At 45.6% G+C, this 26,370-nt stretch overlaps 1 protein-coding gene across 1 annotated transcript; it reads left to right on the plus strand.

The window, feature by feature from the left end:
* Positions 1–2,258: 2,258 nt before the first annotated feature.
* Positions 2,259–26,191, plus strand: EIF2D (eukaryotic translation initiation factor 2D). Its single transcript, XM_004375206.3, has 15 exons — positions 2,259–2,441; positions 3,633–3,823; positions 6,827–6,910; positions 7,415–7,505; positions 10,903–11,010; positions 12,809–13,065; positions 13,562–13,679; positions 15,392–15,437; positions 15,830–15,933; positions 16,053–16,202; positions 16,560–16,649; positions 17,575–17,670; positions 19,370–19,490; positions 24,160–24,334; positions 25,990–26,191. Exons 1-15 carry the CDS (start codon positions 2,386–2,388, stop codon positions 26,058–26,060), a joined length of 1,758 nt encoding a protein of 585 aa, XP_004375263.1. The 5' UTR covers positions 2,259–2,385; the 3' UTR covers positions 26,061–26,191.
* Positions 26,192–26,370: the final 179 nt, after the last annotated feature.

The raw sequence follows: 26,370 nt of genomic DNA on the forward strand, positions 1-26,370 counted from the left end.
AAACGACGCAGGAAGCATCAAAAGAAGATGGAAGGAATACACAGTCAATGTACCAAAAAGAAATGGTTGATGTTCAACCATTTTAGGAGGTAGCATATGATCAAGAACTGATGGTACTGAAGGAAGAATTCCAAGCTGCCCTGAAGGCTTTGGTGAAAAACAAGGCTCCAGGAACTGGTGGTATACCAATTGAGATGTTTCAACAAATGGATGCAGCACTGGAAATGTTCCCTTGTCTATGCCAAGAAACTTGGAAGACAGCTACCTGGCCAGTCGACTAGAAGAGATCCATATCTGTGCCCATTCCAGAGAAAAGGGGGTCCAACAGAATGTAGAAATTATTGAAGAATATCATTAATATCATACGCAAGTAAAATTTTGCTGAAGATAATTCAGAAGCGGTTGCAGGAGTAAATCGACAAGGACCTGCTAGAGAGTTAGGCTGGATTCAGAAGAGAATGTGGAATGAGGACTATCATTGCTAATGTCAGATGGATCTTGGCTGAAAGCAGAGAATACTAGAAAGATGTTTACCTGTGTTTTATTGACTATGCAAAGGCATTGGACTGTGTGGATCATAATAAAATATGGGTAACATTGGGAAGAATGGGAATTCCAGAACACTTAATTGTGCTCATGAGGAACCTGTACATAGGCCAAGAAGCAGTCATTTAAACAGAAGAAGGGGATACTGTGTGGTTTAAAGTCAAGGAAGGTGTGTGTCAGGGTTGTATCCTTTCGCCATACTTATTCAGTCTGTATGATGAGCAAATAATCCGAGAAGTTGGACTGTATGAAGAAGAACGGGGCATCAGGATTGGAGAAAGACTCATTAACAACCTACAGTATGCAGATTATACAACCTTGCTTGCTGAAAATGAAGAGGACTTGAAGTACTTACTGATGAAGATCAAAGACCACAGCCTTCGGTATGGATTACACCTCAACATAAAGAAAACAAAAATCCTCACAACTGGACCAATAAGCAATATCATGAGAAAGGGAGAAAATATTGAAGTTGTCAAGGATTTAATTTTTCTTGAATCTACAATCAATGCCCATGGAAGCAGCAGTCAAGAAATGAAACAACGTATTGCATTGGGCAAATCTCCCGCAAAAGACCTCTTTAAAGTATTAAAAAGCAAATATGTGAGTTTAAGGACTAAGGTGTCCCTGACCCAAGCCATGGTATATTCAGTTGCCTCATATGTACGGGAAAGCTGGACAATGAATAAGGAAGACTGAAGAAGAATCGATGCCTTCGAACTAAGGTGTTGGTGAAGAATATTGAATATACCATGGACTGCCAGAAGAACGAACACATCCGTCTTGAAAGAAGCACAGCCAGATTGCTCCTTGAAAGTGAGGATGGTGAGACTTTGTCTCACGTGTTTTGGACATGTTATCAACAGGGACCAGTCCCTGGAGAAGAATATCTTTCTTGGTAAAGCAGATCAGCGAAAAAGAGGAAGACCCTCAATGAGATGGATTGACACAGTGGCAGAAATAATGGGTTCAAACATAGCAATGATTGTGAGGATGGCACAGGAGCTGACGGTGTTTCCTTGTGTTGTACGTAGGGTCTCTATGAGTTGGAACCAACTCCACTGCACCTAACAACAATACTATACGCATTGCCCTGGGGTCTATTCCGAGTCGACCCTGTAGGACAGAGTAGAACTGCCTCATAGAGTTTCTAATCTTTAAGGAAGCCAACTGCCACATCTTTCTCCCGTGAAGCAGCTGGTGGGTTCCAACAACCCACCAGTTGCTTAGCAGCCATGCGCTTAACTACTGAACCACCAGGGCTCCTTATAAGATGTAAAGATCTTAGAAAAGTCTTTAAGAAAAGCATTCAAGAAGCCCACATGTTTAATAAAACACAAAAGTACAATTAATTATTGTAGAATTGAACTAAATTGAATGGAATGGGAGTTGGCAGAGCTTTCACTCAACGCACTAACTGAAGGAGCGGAAATGAACTGAAGCGCTGTTGGCGCAGGGGGTTACTACACAGGCACAAACTTTCCCTGCTCCCACAGACGTACACCACTGCGGTGGAAAGGACGCCCGGTCCAAACAGGGCGCGGACTCCGCCCCGCCTCTTCCGGGCCCCGCCCCGCCTCGCCCCGCCCCGCCCCGCCTCGCCTTTACCGGGCTCCGCCCCTTCAATTCCCGTCCTCGCCGCTAGGGGCGGCCGCGGCCTCCACAGCGGCAACAGCCGCGAAGCATCGCGGTCTGAGTTTCCAGCCGGCCCCTTTTTCCCGGCCGGTCCCCAGCATGGCTGCTGCCAGTGTTGCGTGCCGGGGAGCTACCGCGCCCTCGCTTTTCTGAGCCTCTGGCTTCCGTGCTCTTCTAGTCTTCCCCCGGGTCACGCCAGCCGACATGTTTGCCAAGGCCTTTCGGGTCAAGTCCAACACGGCCATCAAGGGGTCAGACAGGTGAGGGAGGGAAAGGGCCTGCGCTGCCCACCAGGGCATCCAGACATCTCAGGGGGCCTGGCTGCGTCAGAGCCCTCCTTCGATTCGGTCGGCCGACCTGAGGCAGAGGTCGAGGGTGCAGTCGGGGAAGGGACCCGAGGGAGCAGGAATGGGTTAGACACATTTTGAGGGTGAGGGAGGAGACGGGGCCGGTTTTTTTTCCCTGGCTATCTTTTAAATATTCTAGTGAGTCAAAAAGCAATTCAGTCAGTGTTAATTAACTGCAGACTATTTAAGGTGTTGTGGAGGATGCAAAGGAGCCCTGGTGACGCAGTGGTTAAAGCGCTTGGCCGCTAACAGAAAGTTCAGCAGTTTGAACCCACCAGCGCTCCGCGGGAGAAAGATGTGGCAGTCTGCTTCTGTCATGATTTACAGCCTTCGGTTTGGAGGATGCAGAAAACAAGGAATACATGTCCTTGCCCTCCGAAGAGCCTAGAGCCCCGTGGGAGGGATCAGATGGGGCACCGAGAAGTATAAGTTTACGGAGAAAAGTGTCCAGTGATTACTTCTGGCAGGAGAGAAAGCTTGAGGGCGAGGTGCACAGGATAAGGCACCGGTGGTAAGGAGAACTGTGTATGTTCAGACGGTGCCCCACATGCAGACATCGCGTTGGGAATTTTGTGCCAGTGTTCTATTATTCTATAGTTGTCATCCTTGGTGCCCCTGGTATAGCTATTTAATCATGAGTTGACAGATTTGCCAAGCGTATATGAGAAATGAGTGGATCCAAGGACAAAGCATGAAGTCAGGAAGGCAGAGCTCAGTTTTCCTATGTCAGGCTAACTTGGGTTGCTCACTGGGCCTCGGTTTCCTTCCCTGTAAAATGGAAAAACTTGCCCCAGGAATTTGTGAGACAGATAAGACAATGGATGAGAAAGAGAATGGGGTACTTTGGAAGATATGTGAGAACAGGGCATCAGAAATCAGGTAGTCTTCTTAGCCATCATGATTTTATAGTGAATCCTTCTGCTGTTGTTATGCCATCAAGCCGATTCCGACTCATAGCGACCCTACAGGACAGAGTAGAACTGCCCCATAGGGTTTCCAAGGAGTGGCTGGTGGATTTGAACTGCTGACCTTTTGGTTAGCAGCTGTAGCTCTTATCCACTGCCCGGGCAGCATTCATGCCTGGTGTTGGTGTGTTTTCTGCAGGAGAAAACTTCGGGCTGATGTGACAGCTGCTTTCCCCAGCATTGGAACTGATCAAGCCTCTGAGTTAGTACCTGGAAAGGAAGAGCTGAACGTTGTGAAGCTGTATGCTCACAAAGGGGATGCAGTGACTGTGTACGTGAGTGGTGGTAACCCCATCCTGTTTGAACTGGAGAAAAATCTGTATCCGACAGGTATGGCAATAGGATAGAGATGGCTGTTACTAGTCCTTGCCTGACATCTGCTCCTCTCTCTTTCTTCCCTTACTTGCCTCCCATAAAACAAACAAACACGAAATCTCCTGATAACGTTGTTAACCCTTTCATAGATGAATTATTACTTTTAGAATTTTTTGGTGATACTATGTTTTTTTCGCTAATGGAATGGATGTTGAATCATTGTTGGTTTTTTTTGTTTTTGTTTTTTAAATAGGGTGCCAGTTGCAAGCAGTCCATATTGATACTGTGTTCCATGAAGTACATCACAAACGTAGTACGTGTTGGTACCATGGCTCAGGAAGTGCATCACACTTCCTGGTTACACTTGAGCCGTAAAATATCGTACTCAACTTTCCAAAATACACATGAAATTCTAAATAAACACGGCACTTGTGCTGCACATGTATGTTATCAGTTTGATTAGTGAAACTAGAAAACATGGGGTGACACATAAAGGCACTACACATTCTGCACATAATTGTTGTTCAAGTTTGCTTCTTCTGAGTGCTGCATTCTCTGTATCGCCCACTGCTTGTCTTGACCAGGACATGCTCTCCATCCTTACTAAATGAGACATTATTTGGCACCCTGCTGGATCCAGAGTTTCTCCCGGCAACATAGGAGGGTCTTCCTCTGCTTTTGGTTTCCCAGGCTACAGCAAGCAGTCTCATAAGTGTGATCCTGAGAGACATTTGGTTGCGTTCGCCTCTCTTGTTACATTTCAACATTATAAAACTTTACAGTGGCCATGTCAGTAAGGAAATACAGCGGTCGATGCCACCATCTGTGAGAGTGCCTTCAGATTGCATACCTTTTGCACATCTGGTCAGAAGGGTCCACTCCTCCCATAATTGCATTGTATTGTTCAACTGCTTTTGGGCATGCAGTTACTGAGGAGGGGCCGTCTTTGTTCTTCCTTTTGACAGTAGTGATGTCCTTTGGAGTGTAGAATGTGGACAAAACTGTCACAAGTTTATTGTCCTGCCGCTTAACTGCCAACACATATCCCTTCGTACAAAACTTAGATTCTTCCTGCCATAATTTATGTTTACATCTCAGCATTTCTGGTAGGCCCTTTTGAGTTAGTCGTACTATGCTCATAGCAAACAGTCGCTTGTAGTGTGTGGTTTTCATCAATCAATAGGAGGTAAAGAAATGGTCGAAGCCAATGAGCCTGTGGGAATGGTTGTATGGGTTGCATAGTCCAAGCACAACAGTCTCACTGAGAGAGAGTGATGAGTCATTGCCCACGACGTTATTCTCAGCATAGATTTCAAAGTCACTTACAGAGACAGTCTTTGAGTCAGCCAGGCACCAAACTTTGCATCTTCACTTGACAGGCTTTATTGGCATGTGCTGCTTTATTGATGAATGGCCCTTGAACGGCACCGTGCTTTCATCAGCCACCACGGTACTTGATGGCACGTACACTTCCTTTTCGACGTCCGTTGAGCATTGATAATGGGGCGTAGTTTGTGAAGCCAGTCGTAGCCAGGTTGTCTCATGTTCCTTGAAGCACATCACACACACGGTACATATCAGTCCCATGGCCCAGGAAGTGTATCGCAAACTGCACCCCCAAAATAGCTCATTTACTTAAATATTTCTGAATGCCAGTAACCGCACCTTCCTAGTAACAAAGGAAATAGTAAACATGCTTGCAAGCCTTATCTCGCTTTACAGAAGCTAAAAGACACAAAAGTTTTACACAGTCACTCCTACGGGAAGCATCCCCTCATACACGTGGCTCTCAGCACTCAAATGTGGCACAGACCAACTTCCTTGTTTTTTAGGCAGTTGTACCAGTATCCACCATGACACCAGAACGTACTAAAGTGGCTCAAATGCCTGCCAGTAAACCTCCAGGGGCCGAAAATGTCACGGGTATATGTGTCCCAGCACCCATGTGTTTCTAGAATTGGTTCTTTCAAGACCAAAAGCTGCTATAAAAAACCCAAAACAACCCATTGCTGTCAAGTCAATTCCAACTCGTAGTGACCCTATAGGACAGAGTAGAACTGCCCCATAGGATTCCCAAGGAGTGCCTAGTGGATTCGAACTGCCAACCTTTTGGTTAACAGCTGAACTCTTAACCACTGTGCCACTGGGGTTTCCATAGCTGCTATAGGAGGGATAAAAAAAGGGCTAACACAGGAGAGAGTGGTTACGAAGGATATTCTGAGATGAAGGAGCAGTGGCTGAGGAGTTTATAGTGGGTTAACTAGGGATAGATAGAGCAGGTTTCTTGAAAAGGGTGGATTTTCAGAGCATGTGAAAAATGCTTCTTAAAACTATCCCCAGCGGGGAAAAAGCTATCTTAATTACGCTCCCTACCCAGCTGTCTTAGCGATGTACTTCAGTAAGGATCTGACAGCGATCTTTCTTAGGCCTTGGCTGGCTCTCTGGGGGTCTTTGCTTTCCTTATTGGTCATAGACACCTTTGTCGCTTGGGGCTTTTCTTCCCTAGGCCTGGCTGCTGCAGTGCAAGGCAGTCTCCTTAGGCTGCTCCCCGCACCCCGCCCCGCCACCCGCTGCTGTAGCTGAGGACAAACACAAACTCTTTTTGTTCTAAGGGTTTCACTAATCACTATGGAAATAGAAGGAATAAAAAGAATAAACATGGGAAAGTTTTGAAGTTTCTTACAGGCTGGATACCTGTTCTTAGATTACTTGCTTTTGAGGTAATAAATGGGAGCCTCATTGAGTCCCTGCCCCACTTTTATTCGCTGTGGCCTTTTTCTGTGCGAGTCCAGGTGGAACAGTAGGTGCCCCCAAGTCTCAAGTGACACCCAGTTTCTTAGGTCTCCACCTTGCTCGAGAACGCAACCTCTCTGAGCACTGCCTCACAGTCTTCGCTTTAGCTTTAAGTTGAATTCCCTTTCTGTATCCTGACTAAAGTGACCATCGTGTTTTGCTCTGCCAGCTCCCTAGGAGATTGAGTTTCTCGTAGTAAGTGTCTTCTGGGTCTCTTTTGGGCAGTGTACACTCTGTGGTCATATCCAGATCTTCTACCAACCTTCACAACATGGCCTCCGGTACTGGAGAAGCTGGCGGGGGGAGCAGGTAAGAGGATTTTCCTATCTTCTGTCTGTTGGCTGAAATCGGCTTAGAAAGGACCAACCGATTTAAGAAGTAAAACTGTTCCCTGCGTTTGTTCAAACAGTTGAAAAATGGAGTATTCTCCTTGTGTTGTTACATCTCTCACTTTGCTGGTTCCATGAGCTGTCTGAGTGTCTGACCCATCGTCAGGCTTAAATAAGTGATGTGAAAGTACTGTGCGAACTGCCACGTGCGGTACTTCGAGCCCATAGGCTGAATTCAGAAAACCAGGACAAGATAGATCATGGTATGGGATGCATAGCCCGCCACTTGTTTGACCACGTGTACCCCAAAGGGAGAAGGTCTGATACTCAGGTTGCCGTTTTTCATTTTCTTTATGAATAACAGGAGTTGATACTTAATAGATGTTTGCTTGTTGAGTGAATGAAGAAACCAAGGATGAAGTAAAATGAGACATTATAGGGAAGCAGAATGTGGATTGTGATGCGTTTGTTTTGTTTGCTGCAGATTTGATGCTACCGGGACTAGTGGTGCCCCCTGCTGGTCTGCCTCCAGTACAGAAGGGTGACCTCTGTGCCATTGCCTTGGTGGGGAACAGGTACTGTGCCAGCCAGCCACACTCGGGGGGGAAAGCTTAGGTAAAAGGGAGAATGACAACTCCTAAAGCATATCCACAAAGTATCGAAAGAAGAAATATCTTCTTTCTTCTGGAAGAAGCGGAGAGTGGGCCATTGGAGGAATTGCAACGAACTCGTGGGGTTCCCGCACATCTGGGAGGATGTATTTGCCGTTGCTGCTGCTGCTTTTTTGTTTGTTTGTTTTAACTTTTTATTTTAAAATAATTTTAGACTTAGAGAAGAGTTGCAAAGACAGTACAGAGAGTTCCCATGTGCCCTTCACCCAGCTTCCCCTGTGTGGTAACATGTTTTATAACCATGGTCCAGTTATCAAAACTGCGAAATTAACATTGGTACATTAGTGTTAACTAAATTACAGACTTCATTCCTATTTCTCCCCAGTTTTTCCACTACAGATAGTCCCCCACTTACGACGGGGTTCCGTACCAACGACTCTGTCGTAAGTCAGTTCTGATGTAAGTCAAATACCTCATTTTTTTTTTTTCTTTTTTTTTTTTAGGTTTTATTATTATTGCCTTTTATTATTTATGTCTTTATAAATCTGATCTTTATTTGTCTCTTGGGGCTGGAAACATTACATATAAATGTACAGATATATTTTAATACATACATAAAAAATACACAAATCATAAAAAAAAAGTATGGTCATTAAATGCAGTTCATCATAACTTGAATATGTCATAAGCTGGGGACTACCCGTAATGACCCTTTTCTGTTCAAGGAGCCTGTCTAGGGCACCATATTTGCATTTAGTTGTCATGTCTCCTTCAATCTGTGACATTTTCAAAGTCTTTCCTTGTTTGTCATGACCTTGACACTTTTTCCTGTCATCATCATCGTGAATCTTTAATTATTTTTAGTGGCTTTATTGAGATATAATTCATACACCCTACAATTCACCCATTTACAATGACTTGTTGTTGTTCAACCATCACCACTTTGCTGCTGCTTTTAGGAAGTGATCGTATGAACAATTCTAAAAAAATCAGAAGTCCACTTACCCACAGCCTTCCTCTTGTAAAAGTATTATTTGATGGGTATCCTTGCTGACCTTCTTATTGCATACATACATGTGCACATAAGTATGCATGTTTAAAAATAAAACAAACAGAATTATATTATATATGTATTTTTTTCTTTTTTTTTTTTTATTGTACTTTAGATGAAGGTTTACAGACCAAACTAGCTTTTCATTAAAGTTGTGCACATATTGTTTTATGACATTGGTTAACAACCCCACGGCATGTCAACACTCTCCCTTCTGTATCTTGGGTTCCCTATTACCAGCATTTCTGTCCCCTCTTGCCTTCCCGTGCTTGTCCCTGGGCTGTTGTGCCCCTTTAGTCTCGTTTTGTTTTATGGGCCTGTCTAATCTTTGGCTGAAGGGTGAACCTCGGGAGCGACTTCATTACAGAGCTAAAAGTGTCTGGGAGCCATACTCTCGGGGTTTCTCCAATCTCTGTCAGGCCAGTAATTCTGGTATTTTTTTTGTGAGTTAGAGTTTTGTTGTACATTTTTCTCTAGCTTTGTCTGGGACCCTCTATTGTGATCCCTGTCAGAGCAGTCGTTGGTGGTAGCTGGGCACCATCTAGTTGTACCAGACTCGGTGTGGTGGAGGCCGTGGTAATATGTATTGTTTTTATAAGTTAATATAGTGTTGGCATTTCCCATGTCAGCACACAGATCTGCTGAATTCTTCTCCTTGGCGTCTGGTTGATGGAAGAGGGCCTCTCCTGGCGGGCTCTGAAGTTGCCTCCAGTTTGTCTCTATTGCAAACAATATCTTATTGACGCTTCTAGAGATAAGGTGCCAGCATTTTTGTAGAGTAGATACTAAAAAGTGAAACTGTTGGTTTGAAGATTATGCATATTTTCTGTTGCCTGTCAAAAGGCTGTGCCACCTTTCACTCCCACCTGTAGGGCATCTGGGACCTATTTCTCCACGCCCACCAACACTGGACTTGAGGGCTCATTTTCATTTGTTTATCCAAATGAGAGAACAGTGTCATCTCATTGCTGTTTTGAGAGGGAAGAAAAGAGAGATTGTAGACATGGGAGGGGCCAGTGTTTAAAGATCTTATTTTTGCCACTCCCATTATCCCATTTTCTTGAAGATTTTGGAAACAAACACCTAGAAATGTCTCCTCCTTTTACATATAGCAAAAATTGCAGTTGAAAAGAATAGTATGTCATTTTTTTTTTCCTCCAGTGTTCTATCCAGGAGAGGAGACAACCAGATAAATGGGCATTTGGCCTGCTCAGTTGGGCGTTTACAGTGTGTATGGGATGGAGCCCAGGGGTGGTTTGTGGCAGGGGTAAGGGTGCAAGGGGTTGTTAACAATACAAGTCACGTTTACTATGTTTTTGTGACTTTGGAGTTCTTGAGCCACTGACCCTAATGGGGGTGGAAGAAAAAGACTCCTCTCCTAAGAACTGGAGGAGAAACCAGCTTCAGAGTTTCCGTGGCAGGAACTGACCTCTGGGCTTCCAGTGGAGCTAGCAGCTTTAGCAAAAAATTATAAGTTTAGGTGTTGGGAATTCTGCCCTTGAATCTTTTTCTTGGACCCTTACCTTGTGGGGTTCGTGTGTTCCTCCATTGTTATTTAGCCGGACACCTATCCATACAGGTAGTATGTGATCAATGTTTGAGTAACACTAGGCTACAGAGATTGTTCACGTGGGCTTTGGGAGTTGTTAGCTCAAGAGTTCTACAGAGTAAGCCGTGTTATAAAGAGCCAAGTCAGATGGAACCACTCTGGTTGGCTTCCAGTTGATCTCTTCCCTCTCCTGTGGAATCTCTCAGGCGAACTTAGAGAGCGTGAATGACTTCCTTTCTGAACCTCCCTGTAGGATGGCTATGCCATATTTAAAGTGTTCATTGTCGCTATTGTTTGGGGCCGTCGAGTCGATTTTCAGCTCATAGCGACCCCATGTGACAGAGTAGAATTGCCCCACAGAGTTTTCTAGGCTGTAATCTTTACGGAAGCAGATCACCAAGGTCTTTTCTCCCGTGGACGAAAAGGTAGGGGAGGTAATTTATGGTTTTGGAACTAAAGAAAAGGAACTTGCCTTCCAAATTTCTGTTGGGCTAATTCATAATAGGAAACCAACAAAGACAGTGAGAATGGCAGTAGACGGGTTACTTATACAAAAAGTTAATGTTTGGTCAAGGGATTTTTGAAAGTAATGCCTGTGGGTAATCTGAAGAAAATTGAGACTGGACTGAGTTTAGTTTTGTGATACAAGTGGATACTTGAGATCTGTAGCCACGGAGCTTTTACCACGTGTGTGAGAGATGGCTGTAACGTGTGCCTTCCCGGGAGACTCCTGACCTGCCCTCTGGCCCCCTTCTTCTTAGGGCCCCCGTTGCCGTTGGAGTAGCTGCCATGTCCACAGCTGAGATGCTGACCTCAGGCCTGAGGGGAAGGGGCTTCTCTGTGCTGCACACTTACCAGGACCACTTGTGGTGGGTACCCAGGAATCACAGGGTATCTGATTTTACAGAGACCTGGCAGGGTGGAGAAAGCCCGGGGCTGAGACAGAGGTGAGAGCTTTGTCCTGGCCTGGTCCTTCCGAAAGTTGCTGATCTTCAAGACTAGTTTCCTTACCAGACGTGGAGGCAGCAGTTTTTCTTTTTTGCCTTTTTGAACAAGAAATTAGAGAGAACTTTGATTATTTTTTGGTTAATTGTAGAGTCTTAGACCTGGAAGAAGACTTGAGGGATTGTCTGCTCTGCCCCTCAGGGTGGCAATATTCTTTTTATTTTATAGCTCTCGCCAGTCTGGCCTTATCTACCCTCATTTCAGGCATCTCCTGGCCCCATAAGGAGAGTTCTGGAATTTTCACCTCTGAGTCCAAATCAAAGCGGGGTAGATCCTCAGGCCCCAGGATGATAACCTGGCTGCCTTTATGTCATTCAGTCTTCACACTCCATGTCTCCTCCTCATCATGGAGGTACCACTTTCTCATTGTAACAGTTCCTTTTCTAGAGCCATATACCAGTTTATTTTCTGATTATTTTCATTTTACTAAAATAGTAAACAGTACTTTTCTTAAAAGCGGTATATCAGATCTTTTGGCCGAGGGTTGTGGCCTATTGGTATAGATTCGGACTTAGATTTTTCTAGCCCAGTCTTGGATTTATTCTTTTAACAAATATTCGCCAAGTCCTACTTTGCTGGAGGTACAGCCTCGCTAGCCTGTGTATTCGCAAGTCCTGGAGGGCTGATTACTGCTGTCTTGTAGCGCCGTGTTTTCTATCAGTCCAGGTACAGCAGTCAAGGTCACGGTGTCTAAGTTGTTTTATCAGCAGCTGCCACAGTCACCGCCCCCCCCCTTTTTTTTCTTTTAATATTTATGGTATTTACTCTATCAGAATAGCCTCAACATACACTTTGGCCTTGCTATTAATAATACTAATATGCCTTCCTTAGCTATTAGTTAAAACTTGGTTTGACCTACATAAACTCAGCTGAGACAAAGCTTTTTGCTTTTACCTCTCTGCATGCTCTGCTATGTGGCATTGCTTTTTCTTTTTTTTTTCTGTCTTCCTAAAACATGATGGTATAAAACCATGGTAATTTCTACAAGTTAGATGGCATTTTGATTTAACACAGAAGCATCTGATTTTGCAGGCCTTGAACAGTTCAGGTGTTTGTATTTTATTACATGCTCTGAGGCTTCAGTTTGTATTTCACCAAACTGGTACTATAGATGCATTTGCTATCCTAATTTTGTTATTTAAGTCAAAGTAGTTTTATTATTTTTAACTCATGAAAGGGATACTTTTGGGGAGTGCTCTTTAATGCTTCTTCTTTTATCTTTCTCTAGCTCAGGGTGTCATTAATAACATTGTTATTCCTTTGAGAGAGGGAGTAGGCAATAATTATTCTTCCCATCTCAGAGATGAGGAAACAGAGGCACGGAACTTTTCTGGGCCCAGCATTGAAAATGGAGTTGAGAAGAGCACAGGCTCTTTGCTCCCCGCTGGACTTCCTACCTGGTGGCTCTTACTGTCTCTGGACTACCAGGTTGGGGAGTAGTAGTCTCTGGACTACCAGGCTGGGGAGTAGTAGTCTCTGGACTACCAGGTTGGGGAGTAGTAGTCTCTGGACTACCAGGTTGGGGAGTAGTAGTCTCTGGACTACCAGGTTGGGGAGTAGTAGTCTCTGGACTACCAGGCTGGGGAGTAGTGGTCTCTGGACTACCAGGATTGGGGAGTCTTGTGGCTGCTGCTTGGTGTTTTTGACATGAGTTTTTTCCAGGAAATCTGGAGACAGGTCCTCTCCACCTTCCATTGCTCCACTGGCCGTCAGTCCCCCAGATCTCAGTGAAGAGAAAGGCTGTGTCCTGGTGGACCCCGGCCTGCACGAAGACATGAGGCACCTGCATCTGAAGGGAGTGGATGAGGAGAATGGGGAGGTTCTTCAGCTGCGTGGCGAGAAGGCCCTATCAGAAGCCTCAGAAGACACCAGTGTTGGGGTCCTGAACCAAGACAGCGCGGGCAGCAAGGCCCTTCATGGTACAGCTGTGAGAGCAGAAGGCTGTCCCCCCCTTCACTCTGGGAGACCAGCGTGCTCTGCTGCCTCTGACTGGAGTGGCACTGAAGCTCCAGGAGAGGAGGGAAAGCCCTTCGTTTGGGTGAGGGTGGGCCAGCGGCCCTTTGACCTCTCGCCTGGGAGTCTTTTCCACATACGTTGTGTCTCCCTGGGTGTCTGTCTGCCCTTGCATTTGGAGTATTTCCAGCTTCTGAGCCCGTAATATTTCTTCTGGCTCTGACTTCTCTGGGTGAACCCTTTTAGCTTGGTGGGACTTTGTGGTTTGGCCCCTTCTCTGGGATCAGCTGTCTTTAAACACTCAGTGTTCAGAAGCGTCTGGGGGCTTTGGTACCAGGGAATGGGCTCCTCCTGGAGTCAAGGAGGTGAGGAAGGGGTGGGAGTGGGCAGGGGGCTTTCTGTTTTGTACCAGGCGCTCTGCGTCCCTCAGGAAGGCTGTGGTTTTTCATCTTTCCTTTGCAGAGCAAATGGATGAACTCTTACAGCGATGCTTCTTGCATGCTTTGAAGAGCCGGGTCAGAAAAGCTGACCTCCCTTTACTCACCAGCACTTTCCTTGGCAGCCACATGTTCTCCTGCTGGTATGGAAGGGACCGATGTGGGGTGGGGCCAGGGACTGGGTCTCACTTCGTCCTGGGCAGTAGGATAGGACAGGGCTGATGGGGGGGTTGGTTGAGGGACATGCTGTGGAAATGGTGTGTGCCTGATTGCTTGCTGTAGGGCAGGGGTCAGTGGAAAGAGTGGAGTGGCAAATAAATTAGGTCCTGGTTGTTAAAAACTTAAATTCTAGTCAGTGAGAGGATGTTGAGGAAAGTCTCTGGACAAGGTTGTCCACAGAGGATCCAAGATTCTCTGAACTCTGCCTCTGCCGCAGTGGTTCTGGGCTCCTGTCATGAATGGGGCAGCACGTCCTTACGGGAAGTGTCCCAAGGGCAGCCTCTTTGTTGGGAAGCTTCTTCTAGAACATTCACAGTTAATACCAACCCCCCTCCCCCAAACTTTTCCTGAAAAGCAGGTGGGTCAGATTAGGTTGTATCAGGAGGATACACCCCAGCCCCAACACAGGCCACCAGGAAAGGCAGTGTTACATGTGGATAGAACTTGAATTTGGAAGGCAGGTACTTCTGGGCTCTGATGCCAGCTCCCTAGGGTGTTTGAGCAGGGCGAACTTGAACTAGTCACCAGACTTCTCTGAGCCCTGCTTTTCAGTACTCATAGATTGCTGTAAAGATTAAATAGTCTGACAGATAATAAATGCTCGATAAATATTATTCTTTTTGAGAATCTTGCTCTGTGTTTTTGAAGTGGTTTTAATGTAACTCTCTTCCTATTTCCTTGTGGGCTCCTTTAAGGCATCCTGCACACGTGTGGGGTCTGGAGCGTGTGGTGGAATACCTGGTGATCTGTCCTAGCCTTGCTGGGTTGGAAGTAACTGGTAAAGGGGGAGTGAGGCCTTTGCTCATGGACTGTTCTCTAGGATAGAAGTTCTTAACCAGGAGTGGGTTCTAGAGGGTCTCGCTGTGCGTCCCACTGCTGTTGCATGCCACGTTTTGAGTGGAGATGTAAGTTCTTAGGAGCGGGAAAGAGTATAACTTTCATCAGGTACCTCCCCCCAAAACTAATTCCTCTAGGGCAAGGGTCAGCATAGTATTTCTGTGTTAAAGGCCAGATAGATAGTGAGTATTTTAGGCTTAGCAGACCATATAATCTCTGTTGTAACGACTCTTCCCTGCTGTTGTAGCACTAACACAACCATAGATGATACACAGATGAATGGGCATAGCCAGATTTGGCCCAAGGATGGAGTTTGCTGAGCCCTGCTCTAGGGCCTGGCTGCTCATGGTGGGCTTGGTGTTGGAAAGGTTCACCTTGAAGTGGAGCTTTTGAGGCCACAGAAGTTTATCTAGTTTGAGAAGAATCTAGCGCTATATCCAGTATGGTTGCCACTAGCCACATGTGACTGTTTACATTTAAATTAATTTAAATTAAATAAAATTTAAAATTCAGTTCTTCAGTCACAGTCACATTTCAAGTGCTTAATAGTCACATGTAGTTAGTGGCTGTTGGAGAGCTCCGAGAGAACATTCCATCTTCACAGAAAGCTCTGTTGGCTCACCTAGTGTCTCAGGGTCTGCTTCCCATCTGATGCCACCATGGGGCAGAGAGTTCTGGGATGGTGGCCTCTCTGAAAGTGGGGGAAGAAGGCTGAGGAAAAAGGTCCTCCCGTCAGCACCAAGCAGCCCCCGCCACTACTGCTTTGCGAGCTTAACTTGCCTTTTCCATCTGCCACCAGCCCTGAAGGACAACAGCTGGACATAAAGAAGTCAAGCTACAAAAAGGTAAGCAGGCACCTTCTTCGCAGACCCGCACAGAGTTGTGGACAGAGAGGGGCACACACAACGTGATGGGGGGAGGCTGGGGAAGCCCCATCTGCAGGCCTCAGGCCAGAATGAAGCTTTTTGTTTCAGATGTGAGGAGGTGGAGGACTTTGAGGGCTGAGGCAGCTGGGTGGGCACCCAGTCCTTCCTCCCCTTTGACCCTTTGTATCTGACTCGAGCCCTGAAAGGGGCAGCTTCTCTCCCCCGGCCCTCAGGGTGGGGACCTCCCATTTCCTGGTGCGATGAGGCGGGGGCTGTCTTGTATCCCTGCACAGTGCCTGCCCAGCTGGGTCTCTGGCACATCATAGGTGTGCAGGATGTGTGTGAACCCATGAGGTCCCTCTCTCCTGTAGCTCTCTAAGTTCCTGCAGCACATGCAGCAGGAGCAGATTATACAGGTGAAGGAGCTGAGCAAAGGGGTGGAGAGCATTGTGGCTGTGGACTGGAAGCACCCGAGGTGAGTGCAGCAGGCCAGTCGCTAGCTTAGCTGGCCCCAGGGCACCTGGGCCACAGACTGGGGATTGCCTAGACACTAGGGTAAAATGTGGTTTTTTCTTTCCTTCTGCTGGGTTTTAGGATCACATCTTTCATCACACCCGAACCCTCCCTGGCCTCCCAGCCTATCCAGGAGGGTAGCAGGGAACAGCCCTACCACCCTCCAGATATCAGATCCCTCTACTGTGTCCCAGCCGGCATGACCCTGCTCTTCCAGGAGTCTGGCCACAAGTGAGTTTGGAGAACAGCCCTTCTCTGCCCGCCGGTGTCCTGGCCTGCAGTCCCCTTGCCTGAGTGGCGCGCTCTTCTGACCAGCCAGCCGGCCCCGCCCCTGCCCTCTCTCCCTTTCTCCTGACTCCAGCTTCAAGCCTCCTTCCCCTGGGGAGCTTCTCTGGACTAAACAGAATGAGAGAGTAGGTTTCTCCCTATTCTGCCCGTGACACACAGTCCTGCTCAGTCAGGAAAAGGGCAGAGAACAGAGGCTGGAGAGTCGAGGCAAGCGCCCTTCTGAGTGGGGAGTGAGGCCTGGTGTTGGCAGTCTGTCTGCAGACACAGCATGAACTAATCCCCGCCACTTCTCCTCCCTAGGAAGGGGAGCTTCCTCGAGGGCAGTGAGGTCCGAACGATCATCATTAACTATGCCAAGAACAATGACCTGGTGGATGCAGACAACAAAAAGTGAGTGGATGAGGTGGAGGACCACCATCCGACTTGCTCAGACGCATGTGGAGGATCTCTGGGGCGAGGGGCGTAGAACACCCCAGCGCTTTAGAGATAACCGAGGTGGTGGTTTCCCCATCAGGGCTGCGAGTACCAAGGGTTACTGCCTAGAGTGTTGACATCCACGTGTGCTGTAAACACTGACGATAGACTGAATAAATACCATCGCACATGTGGCCACTACTGCTTTCCAAATGCAAATGCTGTTGTGAGGCATAAAATGCAAACTTACTTTTAAAATTTTACTGAAGTCATCATAGCTTTTTCATGTTCTCTATTTTCTTAATAAGTGGATACAGAAGTTCAACTACCAAGTGAAGGGGGTTCCATTAATTTTTTTACTTTAAAAAGACAACATCCTTATGATCAAAGAGTTGGGAACTACTGGCCTAATCTAACACCCTCATATGATAGATTTCCCCTTCCCTTCTTATAGGTCCTCCCCCTTCCTTGCTGTTGTTAGGTGCCATCGAGTCGGATCCGACTCATAGTGACCCTGTAGTACAGAGTAGAACTGCCCCATAGGGTTTCCAAGGAGTGGCTGGTGGATTTGAACTGCCGACCTTTTAGTTAGCAGCCGAGCTCTTAAGCACTACGCCTAATTGCCTGTGATCACATGGTTAGTAGTGGCAGAACTGAACCAAGGATGCTGGTCTCCTGATTTATCCCATCACACCTTCCCCTACACCGCCTGCTAATCCTTCTAGGAAAGTGTCCTTGTGCCTCCCATCCATAGGGTGCACTACTTGAGGGGCTGTGGTCCCATAATTGATCATGATCCTGATGACTATAAAGGACATGAAAAGAGATGAACCCTGAGTTGGCCCTTGGGTCAGAAGGGGTGAGTCATAAATTTCTTTATTGCCTCCTCTTTCCCTTTTAGCCTCGTGAAGTTAGATCCCGTCCTGTGTGACTGCATCTTAGAGAAAAACGAGAAGCACACAGTCCTGAAGCTCCCGTGGGACAGTCTCCTGACCAGGTACCGGGGGCTGGGACAGGTCTGCTCCCTTCCCTTAATATCTTTTGCATTCAACTTTCTGTCGTCAATATCTTAGTCTCTGACCTTCTTTCCATAATCCGTGTCATGTGTAAACACAGTCTTGACTAATTCTGATGTGGAGAGTATTTGGTACAGCTTGAGTCAACACAATGCAGGAGAACTTGAGAGGACAAAAGAAAAGGAAGATTTCGTTAAAAATAAGAATTTCAGAAAGATTTAGAAGCAAAAAGAAGGATGCGGGGGGAGGGGGGAGATTGCCTTGAAGTCTTCAAAGAATGGATTTTCAATACTCCTTCTTTTCCACAGAATCATAATTGAAAATGATTTATATCAGGAGTAGGCAAACTACAGCTCGTGGACCAAATCCACTTTCCTGGCACACAGCCACACGCGTTCAGTTACAGATTGTCTGGGCTGCTCTTGTGCTGCATGGCAGAGCTGAGTAGTTGCAATAGAGACCATATGGGGTGTAAAGCCTGAAATATTTATTATGGCCCCTTAGAGAAAAAGTTTGCCAACCCTAATACATATGATAGCAAGAGAAAATCTGGTCAGATAAAAGGTAGAAATTGTTTGCGGTAAAGGTGATTGATAATTGAAATGGGCCACAGATACGAAGCAGTACTTGGAGACAGTAGGCTGGATAAGGTGAAATTCTGAGACAGGCAGGATAATGTCCACACACAGACTGGGCAGATCTCAGAAGACGGGCCAGTGGGCAGTGCCCACTGCTTAAGTCACTCATGTCGCTTCCCTGCATCAGTGGGTCTCAACCTTGGCTGCAATTTGGAATCATCTGGAGGGCTTTAAAAGTATCTCTGCCTGGATCTTACCTCCAGAAATTCTGATTTAATTGGCCTAGACTGCTGCTCCCTAGGTGATCTGAATGATTCTAACGTGCATCTGGACCAATTAGCAACATCATGATAAACGGAGGAAAAATTGAAGTTGTCAACGATTTCATTCTACTTGGATCCACAGTCAACGCCCATGGAAGCAGCAGCCAAGAAATCAAAGGATGCATTGCATTGGGCAAATCTGCAGCAAAAGACCTCTTTAAAGTGTTGAAAAGCAAAGATGTCACTTTGAGGACTAAGGTGCGCCTGATCCAAGCCATGGTATTTTTAATTGCCTCATGTGCATGCGAAAGCTGGACAATGAAAAAGGAAGACTGAAGAAGGATTGACGCATTTGAATTATGGTGATGGTGTAGAATATTGAACATACCATGGACCGCCAGAAGAGAGAACAATCTATCTTGGAAGAGGTACAACCAGAATGCTTCTTAGAAGCAGGGATGGCAAGATTTCATCTCACTTACTTTGGACATGTTATCAGGAGGGACCAATCCCTGGAGAAGGACATCATGCTTGGTAAGACAGAGGGTCAGCGAAAAAGAGGAAGACCGTCAAGGAGATGGATTGCACAGTGGCCAAAACAGTGGGCTCAAACATAGCAACGATCGTGAGGATGGCACAGGACCGGGCAGTGTTCCGTTCTGTTATACGTGGGGCCACCGTGAGTCAGAGCCGACATGATGGCAACTAACAACGACAATGTGCAGCCAAGGTTGTGAACCCCTGCCCTGCAAGATCAGCTTATACCCAACTGCCTGATGGTAGTGGGGTAGGAGAAAATGGCTTTATCAGTCTTCAACTCATTAACACCCTTGTTTCAGATGTTTGGAAAAACTGCAGCCTGCCTATCAGGTGACCTTTCCCGGACAAGAGCCCATTGTGAAGAAAGGAAAAATCTGTCCAATTGACATCATCCTAGCACAGAGAGCGTCTAATAAAAAGGTAATTTTTAAAGACACAGTGTTTCAGGGTGGTGATTTAATGTCCCTGCTAAGTTCTTGTCTCTCTAACGTGATTGGAGGTTTTTAGATTGGCCTCAGACACCTCAAAGGTTGTTTATGAAACACCCATGTTTGTGTGATTGGGATGGGCCCTGTGCAGAACAGGTGAAGCTGACCCCATCTCTGCCCTCTAGAATTTTGTGCTAGGGAACTTCCTCGAGCTTGGCTCCAAAAGTAAACGAGATTTTATTTTTATTTTTTTCTAACAATTGTGCTATGGACTTTCAACTCTTACAAATTCTGTTACCTCTTGGGCCTTGCTCAGTGAAAACAGTGTGTAAAGAATTGCTGAAGGAACTGAGTGTGGTTAGCCTGGCAACAAGAAGTCGTAGGGAACAAACTACATCAGCCCTCAAGTGTGTGAAAAGCTGTCCTCTGGGAGGGGATTGCACTTATTCTGTATGCCTGAGAAGACACAACTAGGATTAGGGGTGGAAGTCCCAGACAGATAGACTTTGGTTTGAAGTAAAGAACTTTCTATTAGTGTACTGTTAAAAGCATGGGCTGTGAATTAGACACTCACATCGATGCTTGACCTTGAGCAAGTTACCTCATCTTTTTTTGAACATTTTATTGTATTTTAGGTGAAATTTTACACAGCAAATTAGTTTCTCATTCAGCAGTTCATACACATATTATTCCGTGACATTGGTTGCAATCCCCGCAATGTGTCAGTACTCTCCCCATTTCTACCCTGCCTTCCCCATTTCCATCCATCCAGTTTCCCTGCCCCTTCTTATCTTCCTTTTTGGGCAAATGTTGCCTGTTTGGTCTCGTATGGTTGATTGTTCTAAAGAGCACGTTCCTCATGGGTGTTATTTTTTATTTTATAGTCCATTCTATTATTTGGCTGAAAGGTGGTCTCCGGGAGTGGCTTCAGTTCCAGGTTAAAAGAGTATCTTAGGGCGATAGTCTCTAGCGTTCCTGCACTCTCTGTCAGTCCAGTAAGTCTGGTCTTTTTTATGAATTTGAGTTTTGCTCTACATTTTTCTTCCATTCTAACTGGGACCTTCTATTGTGTCCCTCGTCGGAGCAGTCGTTAGTGGTAGCTGGCTAGTTCTTCTGGTCTCAGGCTAGAGGAGGCTGTGGTTCATGTGGACCTTTAGTCCTGTTGCTAATTGTTTCCTTGAATCTTTGGTTTCCTTCACTCTTCTTTGCTCCAGACCAGAGGAGACCAATAGTTGTATCTTAGATGGCCACTTGTAAGCTTTTAAGACCCCACACACTACTCACCAAACCAGGATGTAGAACTTTATGAACTGTGTTATGCCGGTTGCCCTAGATGTTCCCTGAGACTGTAGTCCTGAGTCTTCAAGCCCAGTAACTCAATCCCACAAGTTTTTTGGATGTCTCAGAAGTTTCCATAACTGTGCCTCCTATGTGCTCTATTATATATATGAACAGATATATAGCACATACAAATGCCCACAACTATATCTATATATGCACACGCATGTACTCCCATATGCCCTCCCACACCTATATAGCATACTTATCTACCTATGTACCACTGCTACCCATTGCTGTCAATTTTTGGTTGTTATTACTGTTGTTGCAGAATTGTATGTATTACAGCATTAACCGTAGGTGTCCTTTCTTCTTGTGTATCTCTCAGGGTCTTCATTTACCTTGGTCAGGTTGTGCTGACTTCCCCTATATTGTGTATTGCCTTTCCCTTCACTAGAATTAGCATGTGTCTACTGTCTAGTAAGTGATTCTCCCTGCATCCTCCTCGCATCCCTGTTAACCATCAAAGACTGTTGCTTTCTGTATATAAACCTATTCTTGACTTTTTATAAAAGTGGTGTCATACAATATTTGTCCTTTTGTGATTGACTTATTTCATTTAGCACAGTTTCCTCCAGATTCATCCGTGTTGTAAGATGTTTCGCAGACTCATTATTATTCTTTATCCTTGCATAGTATTCCATTGTGTGTATGCACCACATTTTGTTTATCCATTTGTCTGTTGATGGACATTTAGGTTGTTTACATCTTTTTGCTATCGTGAACAGTGCTATAATGAACATGGGTATGCATAGGTCTATTCATGTGATGGCTCTTATTTCTCTAGGATATATTCCTAGGAGTGGAATTGCTGGATCATATGGTACTTCTGTTTGTAGCTTTTTGAAGAAGTGCCATATCATTTTCCAAAATGGTTGTACCATTTCACATTCCCACCAACAGTGTATAAGAGTTCCAATCTCCCCACAACCTCACCAGCATTTATTGTTTTCTGTTTTTTGATCAGTGCCATTTTTGCAGGGGTGAGATGGTATCTCATTGTAGTTTTGATTTGCATCTCTCTAATGGTTGATGGTCATGAGCATCTCTTCGTGTGTTTGTTAGTCACCTTAATGTCTCTTTGGTGAAGTGTCTGCTCATGTCCTTTGCCCATTTTTTGATTGGCTTGTCTTTTTGTTGTTGAGGTGTTGAAGTTTTCTGTATGTGTTGTGGCCAAAATTTTTTTCCCAGTCTGTAGGTTCTTTTTTTACTCTTTTGGTAAAGTCTTTTGATGAGCATAAGTGTTTAATTTTAAGGAAGTCCCGGTTATCTAGTTTATCTTCTGTTGTTTGTGCATGTTTAGTTAAGTTTGATAGTGTATTTATGCCATAAATTAGGACCCCTAGCTTTTTCCCCGTGTTATCTTCCAGGAACTTTATAGTTTTAGGTTTAACATTGAGGTCTTTGATCCATTTTGAGTTAGTTTTTGTATATGCCATGAGGTATGGATCCTGCTTCATTTTTCTGCAAATGGATGTCCAGTTTTGCCAGCACCATCTGTTAAAGAGACTACCTCTTCCCCATTGAATGGACTTCAACCCTTAGTTGAAGATCAGCTGTTTATAGCTAGACAGATTTACTTGCGTATTCTCAATTCTGTTCCATTGGTCTATGTGTCTGTTGTTGTATACCTAATCTTTTTTTTTTTTTTTTTTGCCCGGGTTTCCTAATGTTGAAAATGGAGATAGTACCTACACTGTAAGGCATTGTGAGAATCAAATGAAGGAATTTACATGGGTGAGCGCTTAGAACAGTACTTTGGCAGATAAGCATTCAATAAATGACAACAGTAATAATAACCTTCATAATGATTAGCAGTAGCTACTATTTCTTGAGTTTTTAAGCGTTCTTGCATCAGGTACAGGGTTGGCACAAATGTGACCTCTAATTTCCTGTTGATTCTAAGATTCTCTGGTTATAGAGTCCCTTGACATGCCTGGGGTAACTTGGAACTTTTTAAGATTTTATTGATAGCAACCCTCCCACGCACCCCTTTACCATCTCTAGTAATGAGTGAAAGAGAACTTATTTTAAAGCAATAAGAGGAGAATTGTGTTTTTGAAAAGTATTAATGTTGTACTTTTTTTATCTCGAAGTCACATACTTATTTGTAAAGTTGATGAGTAACAGAAAAATGCATGTGTTGCTGATTGAATACTTGATCATAAGGAATTATTGTTAATTTATTTTTAGGGGTGATATTGGCTTTGTTTTTTGGTTAAAAAGAGCCCTTATCTTTTAGAGATTATACTGAAATGTTTATGTTGTTGTTGTTAGGTGCTGTCAAGTCGGTCCCGACTCATAGCGACCCTATCTACAACAGAATGAGACACTGCCCAGTCCGGTGCTGTCCTCACAGTTGTTGCTATGTTTGAGCCCATTGTTGCAGCCACTGTGTCAATCCATGTCATTGAGGGTCTTCTTCTTTTTTGCTGACTGTCTACTTTACCAAGCATAATGTCCTTCTCCAGGGCCTGGTCCCTCCTGATAACACGTCCCAAGTACGTGAGATGAAGTCTCTCCATCCTCACTTGTGAGGAGCATTCTGGCTGTACTTCTTCCAGGACAGATGTGTTCATTCTTCTGGCAGTCCATGGTATATTTAATATTCTTCACCAACACCATAATTCAAATGCATCAATTCTTCTTTGGTCTTCCTTTTTTATTGTCCAGCTTTGGAATGCATATGAGGCGATTGAAAATACCATGGTTTGGGTCAGCGCATCTGACTCTTCAAAGTGACATCTTTGCTTTTCAACACTTTAAAGAGGCCTTTTGCAGCAGATTTGCCCAATGCAATATGTCCTTTGATTTCTTGACTGCTTCCATGGGTGTTGATTATGGATCCAAGTAAAGGGAAATCCTCGACAACTTGAATCTTTTCTTCGTTTATCGTATTTATAGACAAAATGATCTGATGTCTTTGCTATGAAGTAATATGGGAGTGGGGTATGGATGGGATATAGATGAATCAAGGTTGGCCATGAGTTGATAATTGTTGAGAGTAGATAGTAGACACGGGGGAGTTATTGTACTATTTTACTTCATTTTTGTTTTAAATTCTCCATAATAAAAAATTGTTTAAGTACGTGTAATATTGGCTGGGATATCTAACACATATATTGGATGGGGTAGACTGAATCAACTTAGAAGCACAAAGGTAAGTTATTTAGATGAACAGGCACCATGGTTATAGGCATGGTGAGACTTCAGAGAACAGAGGGAGGCGGCTGCCAAGGCAGCTTGTCCGGAAGGCCCTGGGGTGGGGTGAGGGGTGCCCTGCCGCAGCCACCATCCGCCTTCTGTCCCGACTCTCTTCTCAGGTGACCATAGTCCGGAACTTGGAGGCCTATGGGCTGGACCCGTGCTCGGTGGCCGCCATCCTCCAGCAGCGGTGCCAGGCGAGCACCACCGTCACTCCTGCCCCTGGGGCCAAGGACAGCCTGCAGGTCCAGATCCAGGGAAACCAGGTCCACCACCTCAGCCAGCTGCTGCTCGGTGAGCGCCCCCTCTGAGAAGAAGAGGCATTGGTCTAATTTGGCAAAGATCTTCCTGCCAACTCACCTCAGCCCAGTTATCAAAGAACCACTTTATATATTGCATATAAAGTTTTTACCAGGTTCTGTCCCATCTCAAACTCTACAAACCCATGAGAACAGTAAGATGGGGATTATTGTCCTCATTTCATAGATGAGGGAAGTGAGAGGGTGGGGGATGCTGCCAGCTGGCGAGGGGTGGAGCCAGTGTTTGAGCCACGTCCTTCAATCCTGAGTGCAGAGCTCTCTCCACCATGCTATTCGAGCCACTTCCGTCCTCATCTTCCCTTTGTGAACGCTGTTGAGTACCCTCTGTGCTGGGCACCTTGCTGAGCTTTTCAGGGACGTGGTCTCTCTTGATCGTAACAACACCGGGAACTGTTAGCTCAGGGTTGCAGACGAGGAAACAGGTTCAGAGAGGCTCAGTACCCTGCCCTGAGATCAGCTGTTGAGTGCTCTGGCTGGGCTCTGAACTTCGCTGTCACACTCTCAAGCTTGAGTTCTTTTCACCAACCCCGGCTCTCCCAGCCTCCAGCTTGTCCTCAGTTCAAACTATCCTCCACATCTTGGCCTGAGGCAGCTTTCTAAAGCCAATGTGATCACATCAACCCCTCTCAAAAACTTTGTCTCTTCAGTGCCTTGAGAATAAACTCCTGACCTCAACAAACAAGACCCTTCCGGGCTGGCCCCAGTCTTCTGCCCGGCTGTCTGGGCAGCCCCACCGCTGGCCAGGCCTCAGCCATGCTGGTCTCCATGCCCGTCCTCAGCTACACATGCACTGCCACGCGGCAAGTCTCTGCCTGGGCCGTTCCCTCGCCCAGAGTGCCCGTACATGTGACCTGAGTCTGCCTGACCTTAGAGGTTCATTGGCCCAGCTCAGGGGGTCACATGAAACCGGCCCTGGAGCATGTCTCACTTTTCCTTGTGACCCTAAATCAGCATATAAAAATTGCTAATATAGGCCTTTCCAGTGATGTTCATGTTTCTGGTGGTGTCTGCAATGGGTTAATTTCTACTCATGTCTGAACCTCCTGCTAGGCTGAGCTCCTTGAGGGCACAGACCTGGCCTTATTCATCCTTTTTCATCCTTAGTGCTTGGCACATAGTAAATGCTCAGTAAGCAAACTTATTGCTTGGCCCAAGGCAGGACCCACCAGTTAGCGTCTAGGGTTGAGCCCCTTTATGAGAAGAACCCCAGTGAGGTGCCAAGAAGAAATATTGAGGAAAACAGAAGTACACATGATTGACACAGGCACACACACACTGTCTTCTCACGAGAAAATGTTACTTGCCTGAGGTCCACCTAGAAAGTGTTTTATCACTGTGGAAATTGCTGAAATGCACACTTTGGCCTTGAGGTATAGCGATACGTAGTCCTTCCCGTGAGGCTTCCCTGAGAAGCTGAGTTTTGAGCTGGGTTAGAAGAGCAGCAGGAAATGGTCTGAACAGAGGCTTGACAGCAGGGATGAGCACAGGATCAGGTTAGCTGTGCGGATCGGGGCCCACGGGGGCCGGGGCCACCGCGTGAGAGTGTGAGGCCAAGGGGAAGCGGCGGAGGGGCAGGAGGATGGGAACCTGGGCCCTTCCGCTGAGGGGTTTCTGCTTTTTGGATTGTAGACGAGTATCAGCTCCCTCGAAAACATATCCAAGGCCTTGAAAAAGCCCCCAAACCTGGCAAGAAGAAGTGACAGACTCTTGTTTCATGCGGTGGATCCAGCGGAAATCCAAGCTCGGGGCTGGTAATTTATATGAGCGGTTTCAGCTTTTGCTAATAAAAAATATAATTCTTTACCAAAATAAATTTTTATTATAATCTAAATCTGATTTCTTTTTATCCTCCACTTAGTTTAAATGTTGCACGAAGTTTTCAAGTCGGAAGCGTTTTCAATCGACAGTGGAGTGCCTTTTCCATTCATGTGGTTTTAATTATTTGGTTCCTCCCCTGCTTTCAAGGCAGCACAGCCCATTTAAAGTTCACAGATGTGGGGCCTTCCTGTT

The sequence above is a fragment of the Trichechus manatus genome, unplaced genomic scaffold (assembly GCF_000243295.1).
Source record: "Trichechus manatus latirostris isolate Lorelei unplaced genomic scaffold, TriManLat1.0 scaffold00035, whole genome shotgun sequence".
NCBI classification, from domain to species: Eukaryota; Metazoa; Chordata; class Mammalia; order Sirenia; family Trichechidae; genus Trichechus; species Trichechus manatus.